The 24,719-nt window shown below is 40.5% G+C and overlaps 1 protein-coding gene across 2 annotated transcripts in view; it reads right to left on the reverse strand.

Annotated features, from left to right (window-relative positions):
- negr1 (neuronal growth regulator 1) overlaps positions 1 to 24,719 on the reverse strand; it is a 169,210-nt gene that overhangs the window by 76,449 nt on the left and 68,042 nt on the right. For both annotated transcript variants that reach the window (XM_074667973.1, XM_074667974.1), the window contains exon 3: positions 4,857 to 4,982. In XM_074667973.1, coding sequence (XP_074524074.1) covers positions 4,857 to 4,982 — 126 coding nt within the window. The remainder of the gene's footprint in view (positions 1 to 4,856; positions 4,983 to 24,719) is intronic.

Raw genomic sequence — 24,719 nt, forward strand, 5'->3', positions numbered from 1 at the left:
GACTGACAGAGCGGCTGAGGAGTATTACCAATGCACTTCTTTTAATGGCATTTCTGTGTTAAAATCCAGCTTTTATTTAGTTTGAGTTCTGTGAGAACATATTCTAATGACATCAAAAGCCTTGAGAAGGAGCTGCAGGGTCGGAAATGATTGCAGTGATACACACAAACTAAGCAGTACCCTATTAATTCCATTTAACAGGTAGCTGAGCCGCAGCACTAGAACAGTCAGGGGTTGAATCCTTGCTCAAGGGTAGAGAGAACATTAAACACTCTCTTTGCACATTCAGATCTCCCCAGCAGATAAGAGGACTTGAGCAAGCTTTCCAGTCATAATCACACTTATCACGGAGCAATCACCCCACGCTCCTGAAACTTCACTGTCAAGCTAATTTTTACACTAATAATTAAACCGCTACATAAAACTACAGTAATATTTAAAGCACACTGAGATTCAGACATATGCTGTTCGCCCCGTAACATGTCAACAAAGATGATCTGTGTGGTGCAAGTGCCTGCTTCAGTCTGCACCGCTCTCTAATTGAGGAATATGCATCGACTTTATATGCACACATACTGAGCCAAATTATAGTCTCCATAAACAGTTTATGGCCACACTTCACTGGATGCACAAAGTTTATTATTAACTGGCAGTTTGCTGGTTGGCAGGAAGGGAAAGGAGAGAGAAAAAATGCAAACACAAAACAGTCAGAGTGGGAATAGGAACTTGACAGTCAGTCAGGGCAATTTATCATTCTGTCAAACTTCACTGACTGCTGCAGCAGAACTATCCACACTGTGAACCCCCCCACCAGCTGAAAATGGCTGAGTGTTGTAGAGAAAAGTGCCAACAAATAAAAGCTGCCATGTCAAAATGTCATCACTTTACAATCATTTCACCTGCTTGGCTTCATGTCAATACTGCCAGAGCCATTAGGCTACTTCTTACACATATGAGCCAATATTTAGTGTTGTGGATGTGATGACAGAACCAGTATAACTGGAAGAAACAGCTCCACTGTGCTATGCAAAACTCGTGGTTTGATACATAATATACTCAAGAAATAAAGTAGGAAAACTCATTGAATGATGTTAATAAAAAATGCTTAAAGCATGGAATACATTATAAATACAGTAGAGCCTTTAACAGAAGTCAATGCACTAATTATAGCAATGTAAGTAAACACAACACATATTAAATAAAAAATGCCCTTTTAATTTTTTAAAACTAGGGGTTAAAAGGCCAGGGCAATTATCAGAAGAAAAAAAAAAAATGTATATATATATATATATATATATATATATATATATATATAGCCAAGGACCACCCTGGAAGTGCTCCAGAAAGACTTGGAGGCAGCAAGTACAGTTGTTACAGAGAAAACAATAGGCAATGCACTCCACTGCCATGGCTTCTATGGACGCTCAGCCTGTAAGACTCCATTCCTCATGGTATTGGCAAACTTCATCTAATTGATGGAGCAATGAATGGAGCCATGTATCGAGAAATTCTTGATATGAATCTGCTGCCATCCACCAGGATGATGAAGATGAGACGTGGCTGGACCTTCCAGCAGGACAACGTTTCAAAGCACACAGCAAAGTTGACTCTCAAATGGTTTCAAAAAAAGAAAATCATTCTGTTAGAAAAGCCTAGTCAATCACCTGACTTAAATCCAATTGAACATTTGTGGAAAGAATTAAAGAAAAGGGTTCACCAGAGGGCACTAAAGAATATTAAAGATTAAAAGACAATCTGTGCCAAAGAATGGGCCAAAATCACACCTGAGCAGTGTGGGCGATTAGTTAAAACATACAAGAAGCATCTGGAAGCTGTCATTGCAAACAAAGGCTTCTCCACTAAGTATTAGATGAGTTTCAGTTAGCGTGTTCAATGCTTTTTTCCTGTGTTATCGCACTTAATTCCACATAATCGTTATTTATGGACCTGAACATTGTGATTTCTTTTCATGTGTGGATTATTTGAGTTAATACCAATGTCTCGTAGAAATTTTGTTTGAATTGCATCTTTGGAAATAAATGTGATGAGAAAAAAGTTGACGCATTCAATACTTACTTTCCTTACTGTATATGTAGCTTCTGTATGTAGGACACCAACTTTATCAGATGGGCTATGCACCTTGGTACGATATACTTAATTTATGTTGACTTTTAAACAGATTTTCATGTTAAATTATATAAGTTGAATGACTTTTCTAGACACCTTTGGCATTTGACCTTCTCAAAAGGTTCAATAAATATCTTTTGTGTGCTTTATTGTTAGTCCAAGCATTTCAGTTGGAGGTTGCAGGTCTGCTTTTATTCATAACTTGAGTAAATATTTCCATAAACTGACTGTGCAGATTCATGTGGGATTAGAGCACACTGCTCAGCATATCCAACAGTTTTAATGGAATTCCATCAATAGGTAATTAGCCTCTTACAACCTTTGAGTTGTACCCCGTCCTTTAGACAAATCGCCCTCACTACAATTACCAATTGAAAGATCCCATGGCAAATGGGATCTCTTTTTTTGATGTGCTGGGAGACAGTCTGTGATTACATTTAGTCCCGGGCCCTTTCATTTGACCAGCGTATCATTTCTTCCCTGGCATACTTCAAAGTCCGGACACTTCAAAGTAGAATGACTGACTGCCACTCGGACTCTGAGGACGGCTCTTTTGATCATCTTCTGAAAACTCCCTGAACGCAATCAGGCCAACCACCAGAGAGGAGGATTTGACAGCCATAAGATAAATGCAGTCATCCTCACAGCTATCAGATAAGCTCAGCAGGCTTTAATCCATTAATATGAAAATGAGGGAGGACTGGAAGTGGCTGGGTGGGGGCTTTGCAGCAACAGTTAAATGCTGTGGAATGCCTTTTCAAAGAGAGGACTCAGTATTCAAAGACTTTCATGATATAGGTCTGCTCCTCCTATTAGACACCTATATAAATTCTATTGATAATGCCATCCTTTGCTCATCTATGACATAATACACAATGGTTTAGCTCCCTGCTGTAATAGGAACTGTCATTTCAATGCTAGTAAGCATTTCACTTTTCATCAACCTCGGTAAAAATGTGCAACTAAAAATCTTGTTCCCACATGGACTTCAACCTTCATCAACAAAAGAATCCATGGATCAGACTGTTGTTTCATGTATGTTTCTTTACTGTACAAAGAGTCAAATTTTCAAATGGAAGAGTGCCAATCTAAGGAGCCGTTTACACGACAACAGTTTTAGGCTGAAACGCAAAAGTTTTGTTGCCTTTCAGCCTCGCGTTTACAACGGAAATAGCTGACCAAAAACGCAAACTTTTGAAAACGACCTCCAGAGTGGGTTTTTTCTAAAACGCTCCCGACACCATTGCCGTGTAAACAGTAAGCCAGCATTTTTGGTGGATGTGGACGCTGACGTCACACTCCACCTCGCGAGCACGCATGCAACAGGACAACAGTACCGTTGTTATGATCCACGTGAACTACCGTATTGTGCTTGTGCTGCTCTATCTGCTGTTTCTGATGACCGTCTTTCAACAAAATGTGCATCTTTTGCTCCACTTTTTAACTTAGTATTCCCCAATTCACCAGATGATCGGCTCAACTCTACTTTGGTGGAGATCTCCCAAAAGCGGCTTCTGGACAAGACAGTTATAGCACCACCTACAGGCCTGGCATGCTTACTACAGCGTTTTCAGTCCGTTTCCGTCCAAACCCAGATTTTTTTCACAGCGTTTTAGCGTTTTCAGATGAAACGTTGTTGTGTAAATGGGGCCTAAGGGTGCAGTCACACTGGCCATCCAAACCATGCCATACTTAAGCATGATTGCACCCCCATAGCACCGTTCCCCAGCTGGAGAGTACAGCCAGGGGTCACACTACTTGTGAAGCCCTTACTCGTGATCGTGAAGTGTCTGTTTACATGAAGCGCGATATCATCAGAGTCAGCTCAATGAGACACAGAGAGCACCGCTACAACTTTAGAGACTTTTTGACTTATGTTAAGTTGTTTTGGTCCGACTCAACCCTCTAACACCACCTCGCTACTGTTTAAAATGATTGATAAGAGAAGCGGTCATGGATTTTACGTGCTGTACGTGTGCTTGTGCTCATGCATGTGGTGAACCGTGTTAAAGCCCGCTTGCAGTCACAATGGTCCAACTATGTTGATACGCACATGAAAGATGATCTCTTTTTTGTCTTTCACCACAATGACTGCATCCGTTTGTGTGTAATAATGTGCAAGTTTTCACCTGCCTTTTAAACGTGCTAAATATAGACGCAAAAACAGTGACTACTTACAGTTTCAGGTTTAATAAACCACTCGCGCTAAATGATTATATTTGCATCTCCTACTTCAAGATATGTTTGGCTAATCATAAGTATGTCAAAACATGAACGAGGCCCAGGCCTACATATGTCACAGTTGTATCTTTTTAGCAGTCAAGAGGTAGAAAAGACTGTTGTTTGGTTAAAAGTTGTTTGTTGAAAGTGACTGACAAATAAAATATGTATTAGTTATTGCTTCTTCTCTTGAATGCACAGCACAATATTGAAACAGTATTGTATGACCTCACACAGCATCCATTGTTCTGCACATTCACTTGGATGTATTATCATACGTCTCCATTCCCTCTCCTCCCCCTGCCATGAATCCATCCAACCTCATCCATCTCCTGCTCCTCCCCCTTCCTCCTCCAACATAACTACCAGTTCTCCCTGACACTCAGTCTCTCACCTATTGATCCTGTCCATGCTTTCTCATTTCCTTTCTCGATTCATCCATCCCTCCATCCGTCTGTCCATTTGTTTGTTCATTAGCATAGGTTTTGAGAGAGGTGGAGTGAACTCACCTAATGGGGTTATATGTCTCCAGGAAATGGTTGGCTCAGGTTTCCCGCTGGCTGTGCAGATGAGTGACACGTTGCTGCCCTCGTTTACCGTGATGTCAGAGGATATGTCATAAATCTTGGGAGGAACTAGAAAAAAAAGAGGGTGAAGAGAAAACAGAAACAAGGTTAGCATTTCAAATCTGTAACCTCTGCTTCATCCTGATGTTGTAAGGCATGGTCATTTTCTTACCAGAGGACTGGCCTATGTTCCAGTTCGGAACAAGAGGATAAAGTACAAGCTATTTTTAGATGACCCCTTGCTTTGGGTAAAATCATATGAAGCACCTTAGATTCAGACTCCATGAATCAGTCTGGGTCCGCAAGTCTTGATAAATGCTCTCAGTAGGGGGGAGGATTTGATCTCTCCCTTTTAAATCACTAGTTTCCAGCTGCTCTGATGACATTTTCAGTCAACACTTGAACTGCTGCAATGTTCAGGTAGAGTCAGAAGAGCAAGGCTATAAAGAGAACACATCTCTGCTTTAAAAATACTGCACATCAAGTAATCTTCTTCATAGAAAGCAATATATACATATTGCTTTCTATGAAGAAGATTACTTGACCCTGTGTTCTGAGGCATTCACATATGCTGTGATGGCACTGATAGATTGAAATATCTGAAAAATTGTCATTTAATAAAACAAACAAATTTAAAAAAGCATTTGTTGCTGTTAGTTGTGTTTTGAGCTAATAGAAAGTATTGTTTCCATTGTAACACATTGTTTTGGCTAGCTAGTGCAGTAGAAATGTTCTCATTATATTGTAGGTGCAACAAACATCTGTCCAAACTTGTCCATAAAACTCCGTCACAATGTTAAACACAGCCGGCTTTAAAGGTACCACTAACAACGTCTGACTTGCTAGACGCATAAGTCATACTAAACACCTGCTCAGTGCCAAATATGACCTCGGCCACCCAAAAAACATTCTAATTGTCTACGACTGTGATACTTCTGGAATCCCCTGAAATGTGAGTTCAGTTCAATAAATATGAGCTTGGTCAGCTGAGTGCGTTTATGCACAACAATGGAATGTATCGTGCTTTTTTCAGCTAGCAAGTTTACTAGTTACATTAGCAGTAGTTTTACAGTCTTGCTGCTACTGGGTTAAAGATGTCATTTTGCTACAGTTTTCCTATAGTTAAAAAAAAAAAAACACACACACACACAATGTGTGCATTTACATGAGGAAAATTTCATATTCTGACCACTGGGAGATTTTGTTGGTTTCTAACTTAGCCAACATGGCTTTCTGGCAGATGTTACCTCTCAGAGAGTGGGAATGGGTATTTCAAGCAAGCGGCAATCTCCGGTCTAAGAATATGAGACAATGTGGAAGTGCTAAAATCTCTTCACTTGAGGCTGGCTCCGGAAGTAGCGGAAGTCACATACACACCAAGCCAAAAGAAAGCAGTTTTCAAAGCAGAAGTTAACCTATTTACAGCCTGGTACAAAAAAACAAAAAACCTCTCAGAGTCGCTAATTTCACTAACAGCACCCATTGTTCGGGGGGTGAAGTTTTTTCAAACTTGGCTGTTCAGAGGATATTAAGATCGCAAGCTCGCCCAATCAGAGGTACAGCTCAGGCAAAGCCCCTGCCACTACCAATATGGCCGCTATAGCTGATGTGCTTCATTTTCCATTTCAGAAACAGACAGGTGACATCGATGAGACTACGTCCATGTTTTATACAATCTATGATTTCAAGTAGGGCTGGACGATATGGACAAAACTCCATCTTGATATTGATGCCAGATATGTTGATATCAATACAATACACAGTGACTTAGTTTTCAGTGATGACAAAGCATTTTTCAGATGAATAAAAGCATGTTTCAAAAGGATGCTTTTCCATAGTGGCTGGGACCTATTCAACGATTAACTGAATAATCAACCCTCCTCGCTTCTGCTGGGTGTTTTGCTCTCTCTGCATATGTGTTGTAAACCAATTTGATCTTGAAAAGTTTGTGCTTGACCTCAATTTTGTTCTGAGAAAGTTTCTCACTGAACTTTTTGACAGCTGACAAAGTCTCAGCATTTTCAATGGTTCTGAATCTTACAGAGCCAGACTTTCAGTTGTTTGCATTGATACTTTCTTCTTGCTTTGTTAACAATTGGCAGTTGGAAAACAGCTTTCAGATGTGGCCACATTACAGCCAGGTTCTGGCAAGCATAATGGAAAAAAAGTGGTTTTATTTTTACTTTTCTACTTTTATTTATTTTTATTTTTTTAAATCAATGTTCAACTACTCAACTATTAAAATAATGACTCATCTCTATTACAGTGCATGGTGGAAGAGGGACTTACTGTCACACTTCAGCAATCTCTAAGAGTAAACTCAACAAACTCAAACAGTATTTTCATAAAAAGGGGATTTACTGAAGCAAAAAAAAATAAAATCACTGGTACCCATCGAGCAGATAGACCGTAACATGCTGTTTGAGCTTGAAAGCTAACTAACTAAATAAGAATCATGTGCTGCCACTCTGAGCTGAAAATTTTCTTCCACTTAAAAAAAAAAAGAGATGCTAAAATGTTTGTTTTCAGTGAATGTTAGCCATACAGTGAAAGCCAGACATTCAGTGTGCTATCGCAGACACAGTTAAATGTTTTCATGAGCAGAGATTAAACAGTCGACCATAACAAGCTCTAATGTTTTTTAACAGAGCTTGCCACAGTCACTTAGTGCCACCCACAAAGGTTTTTAATCGGCTCTGCAATCCATAAAAACAAAAGAAGACCTTTTTGAATCACTCAGCACAGATTGAGATGTGGGCAGTGATTCATTGGTCTGGAACCAGTTTGGTGGCAAGTAAGCCCCAAAAAAGCAATTATAGTGAAGGAAGAGTGCTGTTTTTGTTTCTGTTGAAGGAAGCTCATCAACAGTCCCTGCTGGACATCACTTCGATCATAATCGACAAGTTTCTCTGCACTTATTCTCCCGGAGCTTCAATGTTAAAAAGCTTGAGTATTCAGGCTGCTTGAAACACAGACACACATGCAGCCACCCACAGAGTCATTTAAGCACACACACTGGTACATGCGCACACACATATACAAATACAAGCTTATGAGACAGTATTTTAATCAGCAAGATTTGAATCTCAGAGGAAGTGTTGCTGCAGTGGACTGTGCTTTACAGTAATGGCTTCTCGGTCATTGGAGGCTTCAAACTATTCTGCCCTCTGATCCCTCCTGATGCCTGCTAAAAACTAACAAAGGAAAAGTGGATTCAACAATTTTCTGACTTGCTCTTAAGAGCCACCAGCACTTTTTTTTTAATCTCATGGTTTCTTTTGTCACTCAGCTCTGTCCAGTTTTGCTGCAGCCGCCCTCGTTTTCTCCTCCTCACTCTGTTGCAAGTGACAATACTGTGAGGATTTTGCTAAGAACAAACCGTAAGAATAATGACAGTACTCAGCATTGGCTAATTAGTTTTGGTTTTAATGCAACTTACCCCATTGCCTTTCTAAAATATTGTACAACGGAGAAAATGCACATAACTTTTTTTCCTGGAAAGTTGTCCATCTGTTTAAAAAATGCACAGCGATAGAGAATCAGACATTGGACAGCTATCTTCCTCTCTGCAGTAAGCTGAATGCACTCGTGCACTCAATGTATAAAATGAGCAAACAGCCTATAGTCAAAAAGATGCTGAGTTATTATAGACATTAATACTAGATCCTTTATGGCTGAAGGAAAAAAACCCCATCTTAGATTCATCAATCCACCACCGACCCATGAATGTTTCTTAATGCTACGGGGACTGACCAGGAGGAAGTGTTCCTTTTTGAGGAGGGATAGGCGTCGTTTTTGATCAACAGATCTGGATCTGAATGATATGAAAGTGGCAGACCTTGGGTGGGAGAGGACCTGAGGTGATGTTGAATCTAGGTTATTGCTTGTCAGACTCCTGTGTTTACTTGCTGTAGGACCCCACTGTTGACACATCTCCTCAGTGTCTGATAGCACAAAATTGAAAATGTTGGGGTTGTCTACTGATCCTATCTCCCCCTGGCAGGGACAGAAAGGGGTTTCAAAGGTTCAGATGAAGAGCCCTCTCTTTTCTTTTTTTCTTCTTCTTAAGCTCACAGCTACCGTTCTTCAGCTGCATTACTGTATAACACTGTTTGCCCTGGCAGAAAATAACAACCAGGTTCGGGAAACAGCAGAAAAGATCAATAGATAGCAGTCAAACTTGAGTCGATGTGATGAGGCAAACTTTTATCAGAAGTGAACAGTAATTTATTCACCAGATAGAAAGCTTTTGTTCCACTTTTGAACACTGTTGTGGTGAGATTCAATGAAACCTGCAAATAAAAGCTGTGACGAGATTTTTACTTTCCACAATTACATCTTTGCAAGTGAAAAAGCTTGATTCATACTAAAAAAATGAGCCCAGATCAAGAAATCTGAGCAGTAAGAAAAAGAGTTGTTTGGGATCAACTCTAATATGTTGCAGAAACAAAGACAGAACACCAAACCACTGCTCACTGTTTGAAAGAAGCATCGACTATCATCATCATTATAGAGCGGGACGTTAAAAGACCTCTAGGGAACTCTAGACGAATACATAAACATTGAGAATCTGCCATCTGTGGTTCCTCATTTACATTTTCAAAAAAATCAACCTAAACAAGCCCTTATATTTAAATGGGGGTTTTGTTGCTAGGCTACAGAGCCAACAATTGTAAGCATTGCTGCTGAGGAGCAACAGGATTGACACTTGACGTGCAGGGCTCAGGAGGGTTTTCATTTGGCAAACAGGAGCGTAAATCTGTTTGAAATTCCAGGGCCACTTTGACAGAAAATGGAGTTACAAAGTAGCTGCAACATTTGAAATAATCAATTAAAGGGATATTTCTGTCGACTTTAGGCAGGTTGTATGAGATACTTGTCAATATTGTATTTATTTGCCTCAGGGTGAGAAAGAGGGCCCAAGGGTCAGCTGAGATCCTACTTTTGAGAAGCAGCCTCAGACTCAGGCACATACAGATATACTATATCCTGCTTGTGTACAATGTTCCGCCTTATGGCACAGTGTAAATTAACCTTTTTTTGTTTGTTTTTCAGAGAAACCAATGACATCAACCACAATCTAATGAGTGCTGTCATGAAGACAATGTCCATGTTTTTTTCAAGTATGTGGTCCATCAGAAAAAAATCCAATCTGCAATTTTTAATTTAAAAACCAAAGTTAACTTCACAATATTTCCATAAGGGATCATTTCTAGGTCCAGAGTTACTGCCAGGAAACCAGCAAAAAACTTTTTCAGTTGTTGACTCCAGGACAAAGACATATGAACCAGGAGTTGTTGTTTCAATGCTTCAGTGTCTGTGCTGACCAAACAAGTGGAATATGACATGCTAATGAGGAGCTGGAACTCAGAATCTATTGGTGGTGTACAGAACATCGCTGGATGTTTCCCCTCATTTAAGGGTTTATGTTAAACTAAGCTTAGCAGGGACTGGATTGCAGTTCATAACTTATAGATCATTTTAGAGGCACTGATCATTTGCAAGTGGACAGGGAGGGGATTTTCTTCCCATAGGGAAAATAAAAACAAGTTCAACAAAGCTGAGCTGGTAGATGAACAAAAACATAATTTATAAACTCAAATGTCTGTTTTATGCAACAGGAGCAGTGCTGCAGCACAGGACATCAGGTGTCAGATTTCATCTCTTATGTAACAGTGAGCGCGAGCTGACCCAAAACCATGCAAAGAGGCAGTCAACCCACAAAACAGAGACAGGAGGATCCAAAGTTAAGGGTCATAGAAAGGGCTCCTTTAATGCTGCAAATATCATTTTTTTAAATGTTAACAGTCAGGGCGATTATGTTTTGGTGATGCTGATGCTCAATGAAAGCGACTAAAAGCAGCTGCTTGTTAGAATTAGACCAGTTAGAGATACTAGTCAAGTCTGAGGGGCAAATTATCCACAGAGATGTTCATCCCTGCCGGGAAAAGCATTTTAGACTTTGTGGGACTCCAGACTTGCAAATTTCTTGTTTGACACATTACCTTGAAAGCCTCCCGAGTCCATTACTTTCATTTTTCTCAGCTGTTGCTCTTTGAGAGCCCAGTATTATCCCTTTTACACCTCCTCCACCACTTCCATCAGCAGGCAGAGTCGTGACCGGGCTGCCCCTTTAACTGCAGATCTTTGTTCCCCCGTGCTCCAACACCATAAACATCCAGCTTGTTGTTTTGTTTATGTGCTAATTCAGTAACGATGCTATGATTGTCGTGTTTGCCCATCGCACTCTAATTTCTCCTTCTTCAGCCCTGCAGGAGGTTGCAGAGAGTGAGCTGCCACAGCTGATCTAGGAGGCGTCATCTCCCTCCTGGCAGACACCTCTGGTGAATAAATAAGCCTCTAATGACGCCACCTTGAATTACAGAAATGCTTACAGCTGCACTATTAAAATGCAAGGGGGTTTTCTCCTGGTGCTGCAAAGTGGTATGCACAAGACCCGGCTCTTCTACAAATCCTGACAGGCCTCCCCAGGATGACTTCTGCTTCCACAATTGCAGGACCCCATTACTGGCTAAACCTACTGCCATCCAGCTCTCCAATTAGAGCGCAGAGGGGAAGCCGGGCCACTTGATGTAATGGACAGGGGAATGGGTGCTGTGGAGGTAGAGGAGTCGGTAAAAGCTGAGGAAAAGAGGGAGAACAAGAGAGAAAATCCGCCTTAATTTGATGTAATCTGTGTCCTCCATTCCTCCACTATTATCCTTTATTACACATCGCAAAGATCGATGAAGGTGTTGCATCTGCCATGAACATTGCAACACAATTTATGGTCTTATTAAAACACAGATGTCTACTGATTGAAGAGCAGATTGTCTTTAATCTTTTATCAACACCATGCTGGTCTTTCAAAGTGGATAAGGGGTGGACTTGAGTTTTACTTTCCAGCTTTTCTTCATGCTAAGCAAAAATCCTGAGGAGGTCTTTGTGCAACTTCTTGGAAAACAACAGTTATCTCCTCAAAAGCTTCGCCACAAGATGACATTGATACAGATGGATAATAATATACCTGTGTTTGCAGAGCGTAATATACACCTCAGTAATGAGACAGTACCCACACAGCAATTCCTTAAGGTTTTCAAATCCCTTTCCTCACTGCAGGCAGCAAGAAAAAGGAAGCAACTTCCAGTCCGTTAATTAGGTGTCAGACATGGGAACTAAACATAAACAGTGACAGATTATATTACTCAAAGGGATTACCTCAATTTGCGGTGTCATAAAGCAGCTGCAGACAGTTTGTAGTGCTTAACTTTGGGGAAGGTTCACTCGAGTTAAAAGAGAAATCTGTCATTGGTGGCGAGTTTTTGTTTCACAAAGTGTGTGAGTGAGCTTTTTCTGTAAAGATGGCTGCTACACCATCGTGTCATTGCCCTCAGCTGACTTTTATTGTATAACAGAAAAATGCTGAACAGTGAAAGTGAAAGTTGGCTTTTTGGGATGCAAAATGTGCTCCAGCATGGCGCCTGCTTCAGTCCTTGAACTTGCCTGCAGTCAATGCTTTCAACAGTTAACATACAGCACTTGACTCTGAGCACGTAAACTTTGAAAGTCACTCTCGCTTTTCCACCAATATCACCTGCTGCTCTCTCACAGTGTTATTAAACATATCAATCTCAATCATTCTCAACTGAAAAACACACACACACATACACACCCCACACACAGCAACACGCCAATAATAAAAAGCAATAAAAATGTTCGGGGATGTTTTCTTTTTCTTTCCATTTATTTGAGCCCAGCAGCAGCACACGAGCTGGACTAAGTGCCAGAATCAGAGGGCCGAGGCATAAAACCTCATCAGACCTTATTGCTTGTCTGTTTTTGGCATCCCTTCATATTCCCAGCTCTCCTTGTGGCTAAGATGTTTGGGGAGGTTAATAAAGAATTGAGACTCTGGGAGTTGTGGCAGACAGCAAACGGCTAAAGACACAAATAGATTCCCGGCGAGCGCACATTAGCCGATGAACATTATGCCATAATGGTATCATTACGTATGATGAATCCAGTGATTTACCCTATTAATGTACTGCAGGAATCTGCCTGAGGGTCCGATGATGGTGTGGAAACAGTGCAGGGTGATGAAACACTGCAAATGCTTCATCACAGATTGTTTTCTGAAAAAAGTGTGTACAATAAGTGCAAATTGTCATCTTTGACGTGGGATTCTGTTCTGTGTGAAGGTGTGACCTACTTGTTATTCCAGTTGCTGTGTGTTAATAAGAACCTGCACCCCACTGTATCGCTGTAATGCACCTGGCATGAAGTCTTTTGGTAAATTCCATGCCCATTACTTTACTTGTAACCTCGAAGTTATATTCTTCTTTCAATTTATTTCTTTGGCCCACTTCTTTGGCTTCAAGGCAGCATTCCAGGCTCTGACTGAAACAGAAATGACCTCAATACTGTAGTAACAATAATATACTGGTGAGGTGATGATAGCCTTGGAGGAAGAGAGGGAAAAAAAGGACAATTCTTCCTGAAGCATCCAGAAGGTCCTCACAATGTTCGGATGTCGTTGATGTCTTTTGTGAACCTGTTTTCGCATCACCGAGGCTGTTTTTGTGGAACCTTCAGTCGGCTTGTGGAGACTGCTCAGAGAGGTATGAGTACTGATCGGCTTTAGTGTATAGACTTAGCAGATGGTGAAGGGATCAGCCAGATAAACGATGAAATGATGAACACGTCTCACAACTGAACAAGCTCGGAAAAAAGGTCTGCTCATTGCAGAAAAAGTGGAAGAAAACTGTGAGCACCATTTTTGTTCGTCTTGTAATTAACCATTAGTTTATGATAATATTCCTGTCATGACCTAATGGTGCAAAAATAACATGCTTCCGCAAATGTCACAACTGATACATATGATGAGTAATTGCCAGAGAGGTTAACGATGCAGAAAGCGTGATTATGGAGAGCTTGTTGCCAATTTCATGCACTTCTGGGGAATTCATGAATTAGGGGAAATCAATTGATGAAAATGAACTTTTCAAAATACCTTGTGAGAGGCAATTAATCTTCAATGGGAGAGCTGCACTGGGCATGTAATTCAAAGATAAGCTATCACCCACTTCTTGCAATAGTTTCTAATTTATTCACACTAATCAGTGTCTTTCAGCTGCAGCATCTTGTCTATGATAAACAAAATTCCTCTGCATGGGCCACTCTGCTTGCTCTTTAATAAACCATTGCTGATTTTAAATTAGCTGTGTGGCAACAAAATGTCTTTGATAAGCACAGCCGGACTGAACATACTCACTTAGTTTCCTGAGAAAAAAAAAGAGACAGTCAGAGGGCGTCGAAATATCAGCCGGTGAACAAACAACTGTTGCTATGGGCCGATCCTCTGCACATCTCAGCTCTCAGCTCATGTGTGATGAGAGTGTTTGTGTGAGTGTTTCAGATGTGTGTGTGTGTCTGTGTGAGAGTGAGTGAGGGAGAAATGGATGATCTGATGTGAGCACACAAAGCTCCATCTCCATCTGTCGCTGGGCCTTGATGCAGCGCTAAAGGTCAAAGTTCAAACTTCAGAACCCGGGTCGTGATTAATGTGGAGAGAGCAGTTGGCAGCTAGCAGACACACGCTACAGCCAGTCTGAAGGAAGGAGCTCGGCTCAGCGGGCGATGGAATCTGCTCTTTAACAGCTCTGTGCTCATCACATTGTTACACTCTGAATATTTACCAGGCCAGGACAGACAAAAGGCTTTCAGTGCAACTCTGTAACGCAACAGTGCTACAAGTGGTGGTGCAAGTAAGCAGCTAGATTACTCAGTAGCTTGTTGGTAGCTTTGCTGTTTACTTGATCAAATTGATTAGCTGTAGACTTCCAAGTTGTGCAGCAGCACCCAAACAAGCTACATTTTTTCAGAGTGAAAGTGCAACACTATGACGATGACTTTGTTGTTGTACCCCTGGATCTTTGCTCCCCGTCTCTCTGCTACAGGAGGATGTGCCAACACATCAGCCTGATGTGCTTACTTATTTTCACAAAAAAAAGAAGTTCATTTTCTGCAAGTCGCTAAAATTATTCACTTTAAATGCAGGATCTGAAATCAACACCCACCAAGTGCCAAATGTGGGCAGATTCTGCAGAGTTATAACTGCATTTTGCTTCCTTTCTGTCGGCATGTCATGGACAGGCTGAAAAACACACACTAATGCAAACATATGCACATACAGGAACACTCCGAGATAATCACCACTCAACACTGACATCAGCTTCCCTGCTGCAGCGATATCTGTTCAAGGCATCAAGGTTTAATGAGCTGCATTCAGACGTTAATTATTTTACAGGTGTTGTATAAAACCCATTTTCTTCACAACATTTCCATTGACTGGACAGAAATGAGTGTATGTGTGATGCAAAAATGTGATGGAATAATTCTGCTGGTAAAAAGAAATGCTTCGTCAGTGGAATTTTCTAGCTACTTGCAACTGTGGCCACTGAGTCATAAACTTGATTTTGTTTCCTGTATATCTGAGACTTATGTATGTGTTATCAAAATGTACAAAACCAGCACCAATGTTGACTTTAACTGGTTCACTGTCAGACAAAAGCAGCTCCATTGTAAGCCGCTATGGACCTGTTTGGATTGACGTAATCACCGTCCCAGCATTCACCTGAGGCAAAATGGAGCAAAAGTGGAGTGATGCACAGATCAGCAAGACAGGGTAGCAGGAGTCGAGGGGTAACCTCCAGCTGTGAGAAATGAAGTCGATGTGAAAGTGCTGTGAAACTGCAGCTCATCAAGTGTCTGCCACTGAGAATACTGGACACCATGGATGTGTCCGAGTTCACTATTCACTATATAGTGCACTATATAGTGAATACGCCATTATGTAGTGCTGTACGAAATCTGTGTGAGCACGGTCATTCACTATATAGTCCACTCAATGTATCCCACAATGCATTCTGAAAAGTAGTGTATTGGCGATGCTCACTATGTGGGCACTATATACCATCATGCATTGCGGTTCAAACAGAAGAAATGGTTGATGGCATGATTACTGGTTACTGATAACGTGAAACAACATTAGAAAACTGTCAGAGAACAACACTTAGCTTTCTTTTTAACTCTTGAAGGGGGGCATGTTTCACAACTTCGAGCAGAGAGACAAACAACACAGATGTCAGCCGCTAAACAGGCAATCGTGGGCGATGGATTCACTGAACTTTGTATTTCTCAGACACAGCATAAGTTGCTGCACGAATATATAGTTTATTTCCTTAAAAATAACCTGTAAAAATATTTGACTGTTACCAAGAATATGCTTAGTATAATATTAGTGATTGTGTGTACTATAGTCCACTCACAATATAGTGAGTGGTAAGTAGGGAATGAGTGAATGATTTCGGACACAACCCATGTATGCACCAATTCAAAAAAGACAGTTTTTGCAGCAGAAATAATTTGTATTTGATTGCACAAGGGGTGAATTATCTTTTTAATTATCATTACCCAGCATTTTGGAGGATAAGAAAAAAAGTACAAAAAATCAACCTGCTAGCTAGCGTCTGCTAATTCTGCCTGCAGCTTAGCATCGCCTAGGGATGGGTATCTTTCACGTTTGAAATGAAACCGTGCCGATGCCCGGTACCTGGTAATTGGTATCGGCACTAAACGACACAGATTTTCGGTACTTTTCTGTGTGTTTATGTGGTAATAAATAGAAAATTTCTATTTTACAAATTAGTTCTTCAACATATAACCTTGCAGTGCTGTGTTCATGTCCAGCATAGAAAATCACCTCCTCTTCCACTTTCTAACAGTCACAAGGATGCGTTTAGGTACCTAAACATGGTACCTTTTGTTTTTACCTGAATCGGTACTTGGTTCTACAGACAGAAATAGGTCAGAACCAACAAAGGTACCTAATTTGGTACCAATCCCTAGCCCTACCCACCAAAAAACATCAAACTATTTAGTAATGTTACACTGTCCTTTCAAAACCTAGGATGAGCAAAATTGCATTCATTTACAATTCAACACAATCAGAAGAAGAAGGAACATGTGGTTTCTTCATAGTACTATTGATCTCATATAATTAACACATTTACTCTGATAATCAAAAAAAAAAAAAAAAAATCCTGCCAGAAAATCCATCACCTACCCTTTTAAAAAATATTTTAAAGATAGAAACTTTCACTGATCATAATTCCTAAACTGCCCTTGATACATAAAGATTAGTGGCTTTAGGAATGTCCTGTTTTAGCCTTGTTGAGGATCCATCATAATCAGGGGGATGAGCAATGTCCTGCCTTCATAAAACCATTTGTAACGACACTGAACTTTTACCTTGAAATATTGACATATATCTGATATATGTTGCCATATTTTCTCTGGGGAAAAATAATTTAGATTTATCAGGAGAAGAAAAATTCTCAGTGGATTGAAGGCCTATCCGTGCGCTGTTTTTCAAACTATCTCTTCTTCTTTCTCTCCCCTTGTTTGTTTCTCTCATTGGTGAGTCACACAAGTCCGGGATAAATAGCACTGGCTGCCAAACAATTCAAGGTTCAAGTGCTGGAGAGGATTTTTGATTATTCTCAGAGCCTTTGTTTGTGAATAAATGTGCATGTGTGTGGTGTGTGCATCTGTGCACTCCCACAAACATTAAGAATGCGAGTGAGCAGCATTTGTATTGTCGTTTGTGTGTGTAAGCTGCCACATTCTCTCATGTTGCCAACATCAACTGCTCCTCTTCATGATCGTCCCTGCAGGCTGGTGGGAGGAGATTTGGATAGAACAACGTGCTGGTAATATGGACATATTAGTGCCCACTAAGGGTGTTTAAAAGGCCAAATTCATGACTATTCAGTAAATTACTCATAATTAAAATCCTAAAATGTACTTTGCAGAATACAGATGTCACTTCTTGCAGTTTGTTTAAAGTGGGGGTATTGCTTTTTTCTTTTAGGCTTTGTACCATCCCTCTGGTGGCCCAGTAGTGGCTTTTTGTGATTTATAGTTCAAGCAGCCTCTATTTTTTATCACACTGGTGTTTAAAAAAACCCTTTGTGTAAGGCCCTGTCTGAAACTCCTTGTTTTAGCTGCTGTCTCTTTAAGACTCTCTGCTCCACAAACTGAGGGTCCTACCCTATGTGTGATGTCAAATGACTGTAATGGGCTCTGATACAGCTGCAAGTCAAAGCGGCACACTGATGGAAGAGATCCCTCAGCACTCTTTAATTGCACTTTGGGCACCAGATAAATTTCAGGGATGAGACATGCGGGCGGCCCCCCCACCGCGAATGGTCAGTCTGTGTTGAGGGTGATGTATGCAACAGTGCTGTGGGGCCAGAGAGTGCAGCCTGTGATATTTATCTGCCCAATTAAGGCCAGTGTAACGGCGAGATGCCTGCCAATGCTTCACCCCTGGCAAGTCTGTTTTGCAGCTCTCCCACTGTTAATGACGGTTGTATTGTATGATAAATTCTGCCTGGAGGAGAAGCGAGAGAACCCATGTCTCTGTTGTGATTTACACCTCTAAGAACAGACTGTTTGGGAAAGAGAACAGCCACGGCCTGACACCTGATGGAAAATCTGACTTGAGATTGTTCCCAGATTGATACTGACAACACACACTTCAAGTTCAACAAAATGCATATCTGATGGTAAACTTTTCTTCCTTACGTGACTTAAAACATGTACAAACAAATACTCTGAATATGTCCAAAGCCCTCGTTAATAAATTTCACTATTTTTATTCTGGTTTTCAGTTCACTGCCTGACCTGAGCTTAATCAAAAGTTACACCCCCACACTGTAATTCTCATACCCTGAAAACAAGACAACAACAAGGAAGATAAAGGCTGTGTGTGGGTGGTGAAGCTGCTAACTGTTGTAAAACATGCAGTAAACATGTTTTTAGAGACAATGAAACAGATATGGATCAAAGCACTAATGGTTTGTATGAAGCTATGGCTAAGACTTGTGGTCTGTCAGTGATGGATGATCTGTTTTTCTTCTCTATCACTAATGAGAGCACGTTAGCAATGGGTAAGGTGATTCTTTTCAGTGTACTGAATCAGTAGAATCAGTTCAGCAAAGTGATTTTGTCAAAGTATTTGTTTACTAAATGGCTCAGTACTTCTCTGCAGCTCTGTCTGTGAATCAAAATTTAATAAGCTGAAACACGACCAAACACTGAGCTATGCCCACGATCGTACTCAGAATGGCTGGTGGTGGTATGTTCAGTGAACATATCACTCATTCACTGATTCTAAAGAACACAGAAAGAAAACAGGGACTGGTGCTGGAGCTCCGGTGAATGGCTGACGGACTGCAGGTAAATGTGCGAGTCACCAGTCACACTTCATTCACTCAACATAATGAACAGGAGCTCGAGTCTCTCTCTTACTCTCAGTCAGTAAGTGATTTGTGCCAGGGCATCTGTTCAGTATATTCAGCAAACGACAGACTGACTAAATGTAGGGATGTTCGATGCCACTTTTTCAGACCGATACCATTACGAGTGCTCCCTCTTGTATACTCACCAATACAGAGCATCGATATCACCAGTAGTACTTTTGATACATGAAATTTCAATTAACAGTGACAGATCATTTTGAACAAAGACAGCACAGTCACTCTGCCATTAAGTCCAAAATAAAACACAAACAACTCTCTCTGAGTTTAAAATTTGGTTTAAATGAATTAACAAAAGTGAAAAATAAAACAGTTAAACTGTGAATTCTCTCTGGTTTGTTTATGTTGTAAACGGGACCTGACGTGCATTTGCTGTAGTGTTAAACTGCAGCAACGCAAGGCCAACTAATGGTGAGGAGGTCTAGGGATGGGTACCAAATTAGGTACTTTTATAGGTACCGACCAAATTCTGTCAAAAGTACCAGTTACCGATTCACATAAAATCAAAAGGTACCATGTTTAGGTACCAATATGCATCCTTGTGACTTTGAGGGAGTGGAAGTGTGGGTAACTTTCCATGCTGGAAATGAACACAGCATATTAAGGTTATATATTGAAGAACAAATATGTTGAACTGAAAGAAATTGGATTTTATTATTAAATAAATTGATATTGTTTACCACATAAACACAAAAACAGTACCGAAAATTGGTAGTATTGGGTACCGTTTCCAATTGCCAGGTACTGGGCATTGGTGCCGTATCGTTTTAAAAATGAAAGGTACCCACCCCTAAGGAGAACTTAATCGATGTATGATTTTTTCTTACATATTGGTAATGGCAGCCTTTGCGAGTACCGGTACTTTGAAAAAAGGCTGGTATCGGCCATATACCTGATACCAGTACTTGCCCATCCCTAACTAAATGTGAATGCGCGTGACTGCAAGTCAGTCAGCCCACATATAACTTTTTTCTCCATTTTCTAGATGAAAATACTCCCAAAATGTCCCCAGGGCTGACAATGTGTCTGATAAGTTCCTTGAAAAAGTAAGTACGGGACAAAAGAAAGAGACCGAGATGATACACTCATCTTGGCATATGTACTATTTTATGTTTTGACTTCACATCTGCTACTAGAATGTGCCTCAGGAGCTTTGGGGTGTTTTAAGGTAGAGGTACTTTGGGTGGTTGGAAGACATGATGAGAGAACAGCTGTCCAGGCCGAGCGTTGAAACATGTCTGGGGTATTATGACCAGGCAGGGGTGCAAGGGGTGAAGCGTGAAATATAGAAGTCCCAAGAGGGGTGCGGCGTCAGGTTGAAACCAGCTCTGATGTCCGGCTGAGAAAGGTACAGGAGATGTGAAAAAACTACAGCATAAGGTGTTTTGTTCTGTAGCTATTTTGTAACTGTTCAGTTTCCTTATGCTTTTTACTTTGGTTTTTAACCAAAAACTTGAGACTTGAATGTTTGATCAGCACTCAAATTCAAGTTACTCAGCACTTCCCTATAAAATATCTGCAGGGTTCATTGGTTTTATTAACACATTTGATGAAAAGTATTGCTGATAAAGACACTGACTGTATATAGAGAGGACAGCGTGGCTCCCCCATTTCCCATTGTGGGGTTTTGAGGCCAAAATACCCCAGACACAGGCACCGCCATTGGCAGCCGCTGTGCAGCCAAAGTCTGTGTAGTAGAGGCTAAGAGGGACTCAGAAAGAATCTGAGGAGGGCTGAGGAGCTGGGTGACAAAAAAATATGTGTATATAACATGCACCAATTGATCAGCTGGATGATAGATCGGTGGCGATTTTCTTGATTTTGGGGGATCGGTGATCAGAGATCGGTGATTGGCCCATCCTTATATGAAACTGATCTCATATACCTCTGGTAAATGTCTGACAGCCAGCCATTGTTGCTTTTTGCACTGAGATTTAAAACTCAGGACATTTTATTGGTTGTTCAAGTTAAAACATTAAGATTTTATTGTTTCAAAGGTATTGTTCAATTATTTTTAATAAAATAAGACTGGAACATTGAAGGTATATGATGTCAGTTATAAAAAAATAAAAAGTAAAAATCAGTATCGGCCCAAATTGGTATCAGCAGGTCAGGCTTTTTAAAGTTGAGGGATTGGTGATCAGCCAGAAAACTGTAATCAGTGCACCCCAATTTTCTTTTTTTTTTTTTTTTTGAGACTCTAATCTCTTCTTGGCTCTACCTCCTGACAAATTTTACAATCCCCCCCAAAAAATACACAAGAACGATACCTGTCAATTATCATTGAACGTGACGTAAAGCCTCGTTTTTATTCTCTTACAGCTAATAAAAACAAAACTTTTCGAGAAAAAAAAAAAGAGTACCTGGATACAAGGCAGCCCAATAATATCTTCAAATTACCACAACAATCAGATGTGAGAAACATTTCTACGAGGTGTATTAATTTATTCAAGTTTGACCACAGACCATCTGGAATGACTGAAGAGATGGATTTTTTTCTTTCTATACTGTAGCTAGTCACCAGGGAGAGCAGTTTTTGAAGCAACTTCACTTTGAGCCAAGCAAGATGACCTCCATTTTTTTTTTTTTTTACTGTCTATGGTTAATGAATATAGACTCATAAGAATTATTGTGAGTATCCATATTCACATGATTCAAGTCTTCTGACTTGTTGCCTACTTAACTTAGAGTTTTATCCGCTCAACATCATTTTTTTTTTCAAGTAGCAACTCAGAATTCAATGGGGTGGAACAAAAATGTGGCATTGAGAAAAGTGCTGATGGAAAATGACTTAAAGAAACAAGACAAGTGTGGAGCAACTTTCAGACACAGCAACTCTCAAGTCTTCATGTTTGAGCAAAAATGCCCAGCTGGGCACCGCTACAACAGCAGCAGCTTCAACGTGAAATTCAAGTAGCTCGGGTGTAGAGATGACATAAGAGGTTTAATGATGGTCTACTACAAATAAAGGTCAGGTTATCTAATCATTTCACAGAAAGCTGCTCCTTATTTGAGAAGTTGAAATTATCTATGATTTATGTAAGATTGTTCTCACTGAAGTGATTGATAGCAGATAAAAATGTCCGGTCCATTTATCTAAACACAAGCCCAGCCACAGAGAGAAAGGCCTGGAATAAAAGGAGCATAATTTTAGTGGGAGTGTTTCCAAGAAAATTCTAAGGAAGCAAAGTCCACATTTTCTGCTTTGGAGCAACCCCATTACTATAATCTGCAGCCCATTTTCATGTACAATAGTGAACATGCATTTGAAAGCACAAAGAGTACAAAAAAAGAAAAAAAAAACATCACAATGCTGTTCTGTGTGAGTGAAGCAGGTCCAGAACCGTCACGCAGAGAGCAATCAAGCTTTCCATAATAGATTACTGTGAATGTGAGATCAAAAAAAAGGGGAAAAGAGTGACATTTTGAGCTTTGCTGGTCAAAGCACATGTGCTGGAAAAATGTGCCACAGTGACCGAAAAGGTCTACCTTCATGTTCAGCTGTTTTAACCTGTGGAGACTGCTCCAGTCCACCTAAATGAAAAGTTATTCTCCATTCATGTTGCATCTATTCCCTCTCCAGAGAGGAGAGCTGAGTGAGCTGAGCGGCTGACCTTTGTCCTTGCTCATTTTAATTAAGCATGGCTAATATCAGCTCTCTGTGATGAGGATTCACATTAATGCGAGGGCACAAAGACAAAAGCGCATAAACATGCTTGCATGTAGCGTGCACATGCAAAAACACTTGACAAAGGACACATTTAGGTGAGCTGAGATTAAGATTTGCAAGCGCACACACACACACACACACAAACACACACATGACAGTGATTAGTAGCTAACTAAATGTCAGGGGCCATAATAGAAAATCTGTTCCTTTAAACACACTCATATTCTCTCTGCACTGTCCCTGTACTACCACTTCCAGGCTGCATTGTTTTAATGCATTATTATTCCACTGAGACTCTAAGTACACAGTTGTTCCAGGAGGGATGGTTACACTGATTCACAATACTCTTCTCACACACTGGAACATCTTATCACACATACAGTAATAACACAACATTGCATTAGGAGGGGTGAAAACTTTCAAACAAGTAGGGGTGCAGCTGGTTGCAAATCCCAGATAAGTTCACAGATTGAGGGTCAGGGTTTGGTCTAGTTTGACAAAAAAAAAAAAAAAAAACTTTCCTTTTACATAGTTCAAATTTATAACATCAGTCAAATTTAAACATTAGCGTAACTGTATTGCTGTGTCTCAATAAATAAAATACTCTCATAATCCCGCTCGTTATGCGCTCTGGGACTTTTACCATGAGCAACTCAAGTTCTCACTCCCTCAGATGCTGCAGAATGACGCTTTATCCCTCATAAGTGGTATGTATGCTTATATCAGTAAATAGCACAGCTGTCAGTCTTGTCAGTTTATCCCTTCATCCATGAATGTCTGCATGCAGTATTGAGGAAACTTGTTCTGTGGACTGTGCTGGGGCCACTTGTGTTTTTAGCCAGTCCTTATGTGGCTCCAAATATCACCCTACTTATGGCTAAGGAACACCTGATGCATCTCTGGTCAGTCTCCACTCTGTTACAGCATCAGATCCGATCAGCTGCATCTCAGATCCGGCAGGTTGGGGCCCTCCAGATCAGATGCACAAGCTCTCCCTCTTCCTTTGTTGGACACCAAAGCAACAACACATCAATCTGTAATGTAATCTGTAGGTCACACGGTCCAAACTGCGGGGTGCTCCAATCAGATCACTGACCGTCCATGATCCATTGCACCATCATCAAAAAAAAAAAGTTCAATCAAATCTGTGCAGAGTATTTACACCAGCTTAGTCAAAAGTAATTATTAAATATATCCTGCTTTTACTCACTGAGGTTAGTATGAATAGATGACCAAAATTTTCCGCTTTGTACACAGCAAGTATTAAATTCCCATGAAGGCCAAAGTTTTAATTTAATCCTTCAAAGCAGCATCAAAGGACGATGAAATTCATGCCATCCTGTCCACACTGCTTTACATATTTCTCTGCAGAGATCTCATAATATACTGTAAGCCGTTTGTGAAAGGGGATGAACTGCTGGGGTCAGTCAATAACTGCACTCTGCAATCGTTTACACTGGAACTCCAGATGTGTTGCACAAGGACCGCACTGTGTGGATTTCCAGGTAATGGGATCAAGCCCAAACTCTCGGAGTGAACTACGATAATCACTTTATAATCTGTGTTACAAAATAAAGTCGATACACCAGTGGGTGGTGGTCTAATTTTCTGTGAGGGCTACTCAGGTGGGAGAATGGCTTCCAGAGTGGTTCATTTTTACCACACTTATGCTCTATTACAGTAAATTGCCGAGCTAATAGCAGCATTCATTTTTGAGAGAGTTACAGACACTATTGACAAAATATCCTGCTATGT

This window comes from Halichoeres trimaculatus, unplaced genomic scaffold (genome assembly GCF_033239565.1).
Source record: "Halichoeres trimaculatus isolate MK-OKI-2021-1 unplaced genomic scaffold, fHalTri1.1 fHalTri1_scaffold_4, whole genome shotgun sequence".
NCBI lineage: Eukaryota > Metazoa > Chordata > Actinopteri > Labriformes > Labridae > Halichoeres > Halichoeres trimaculatus.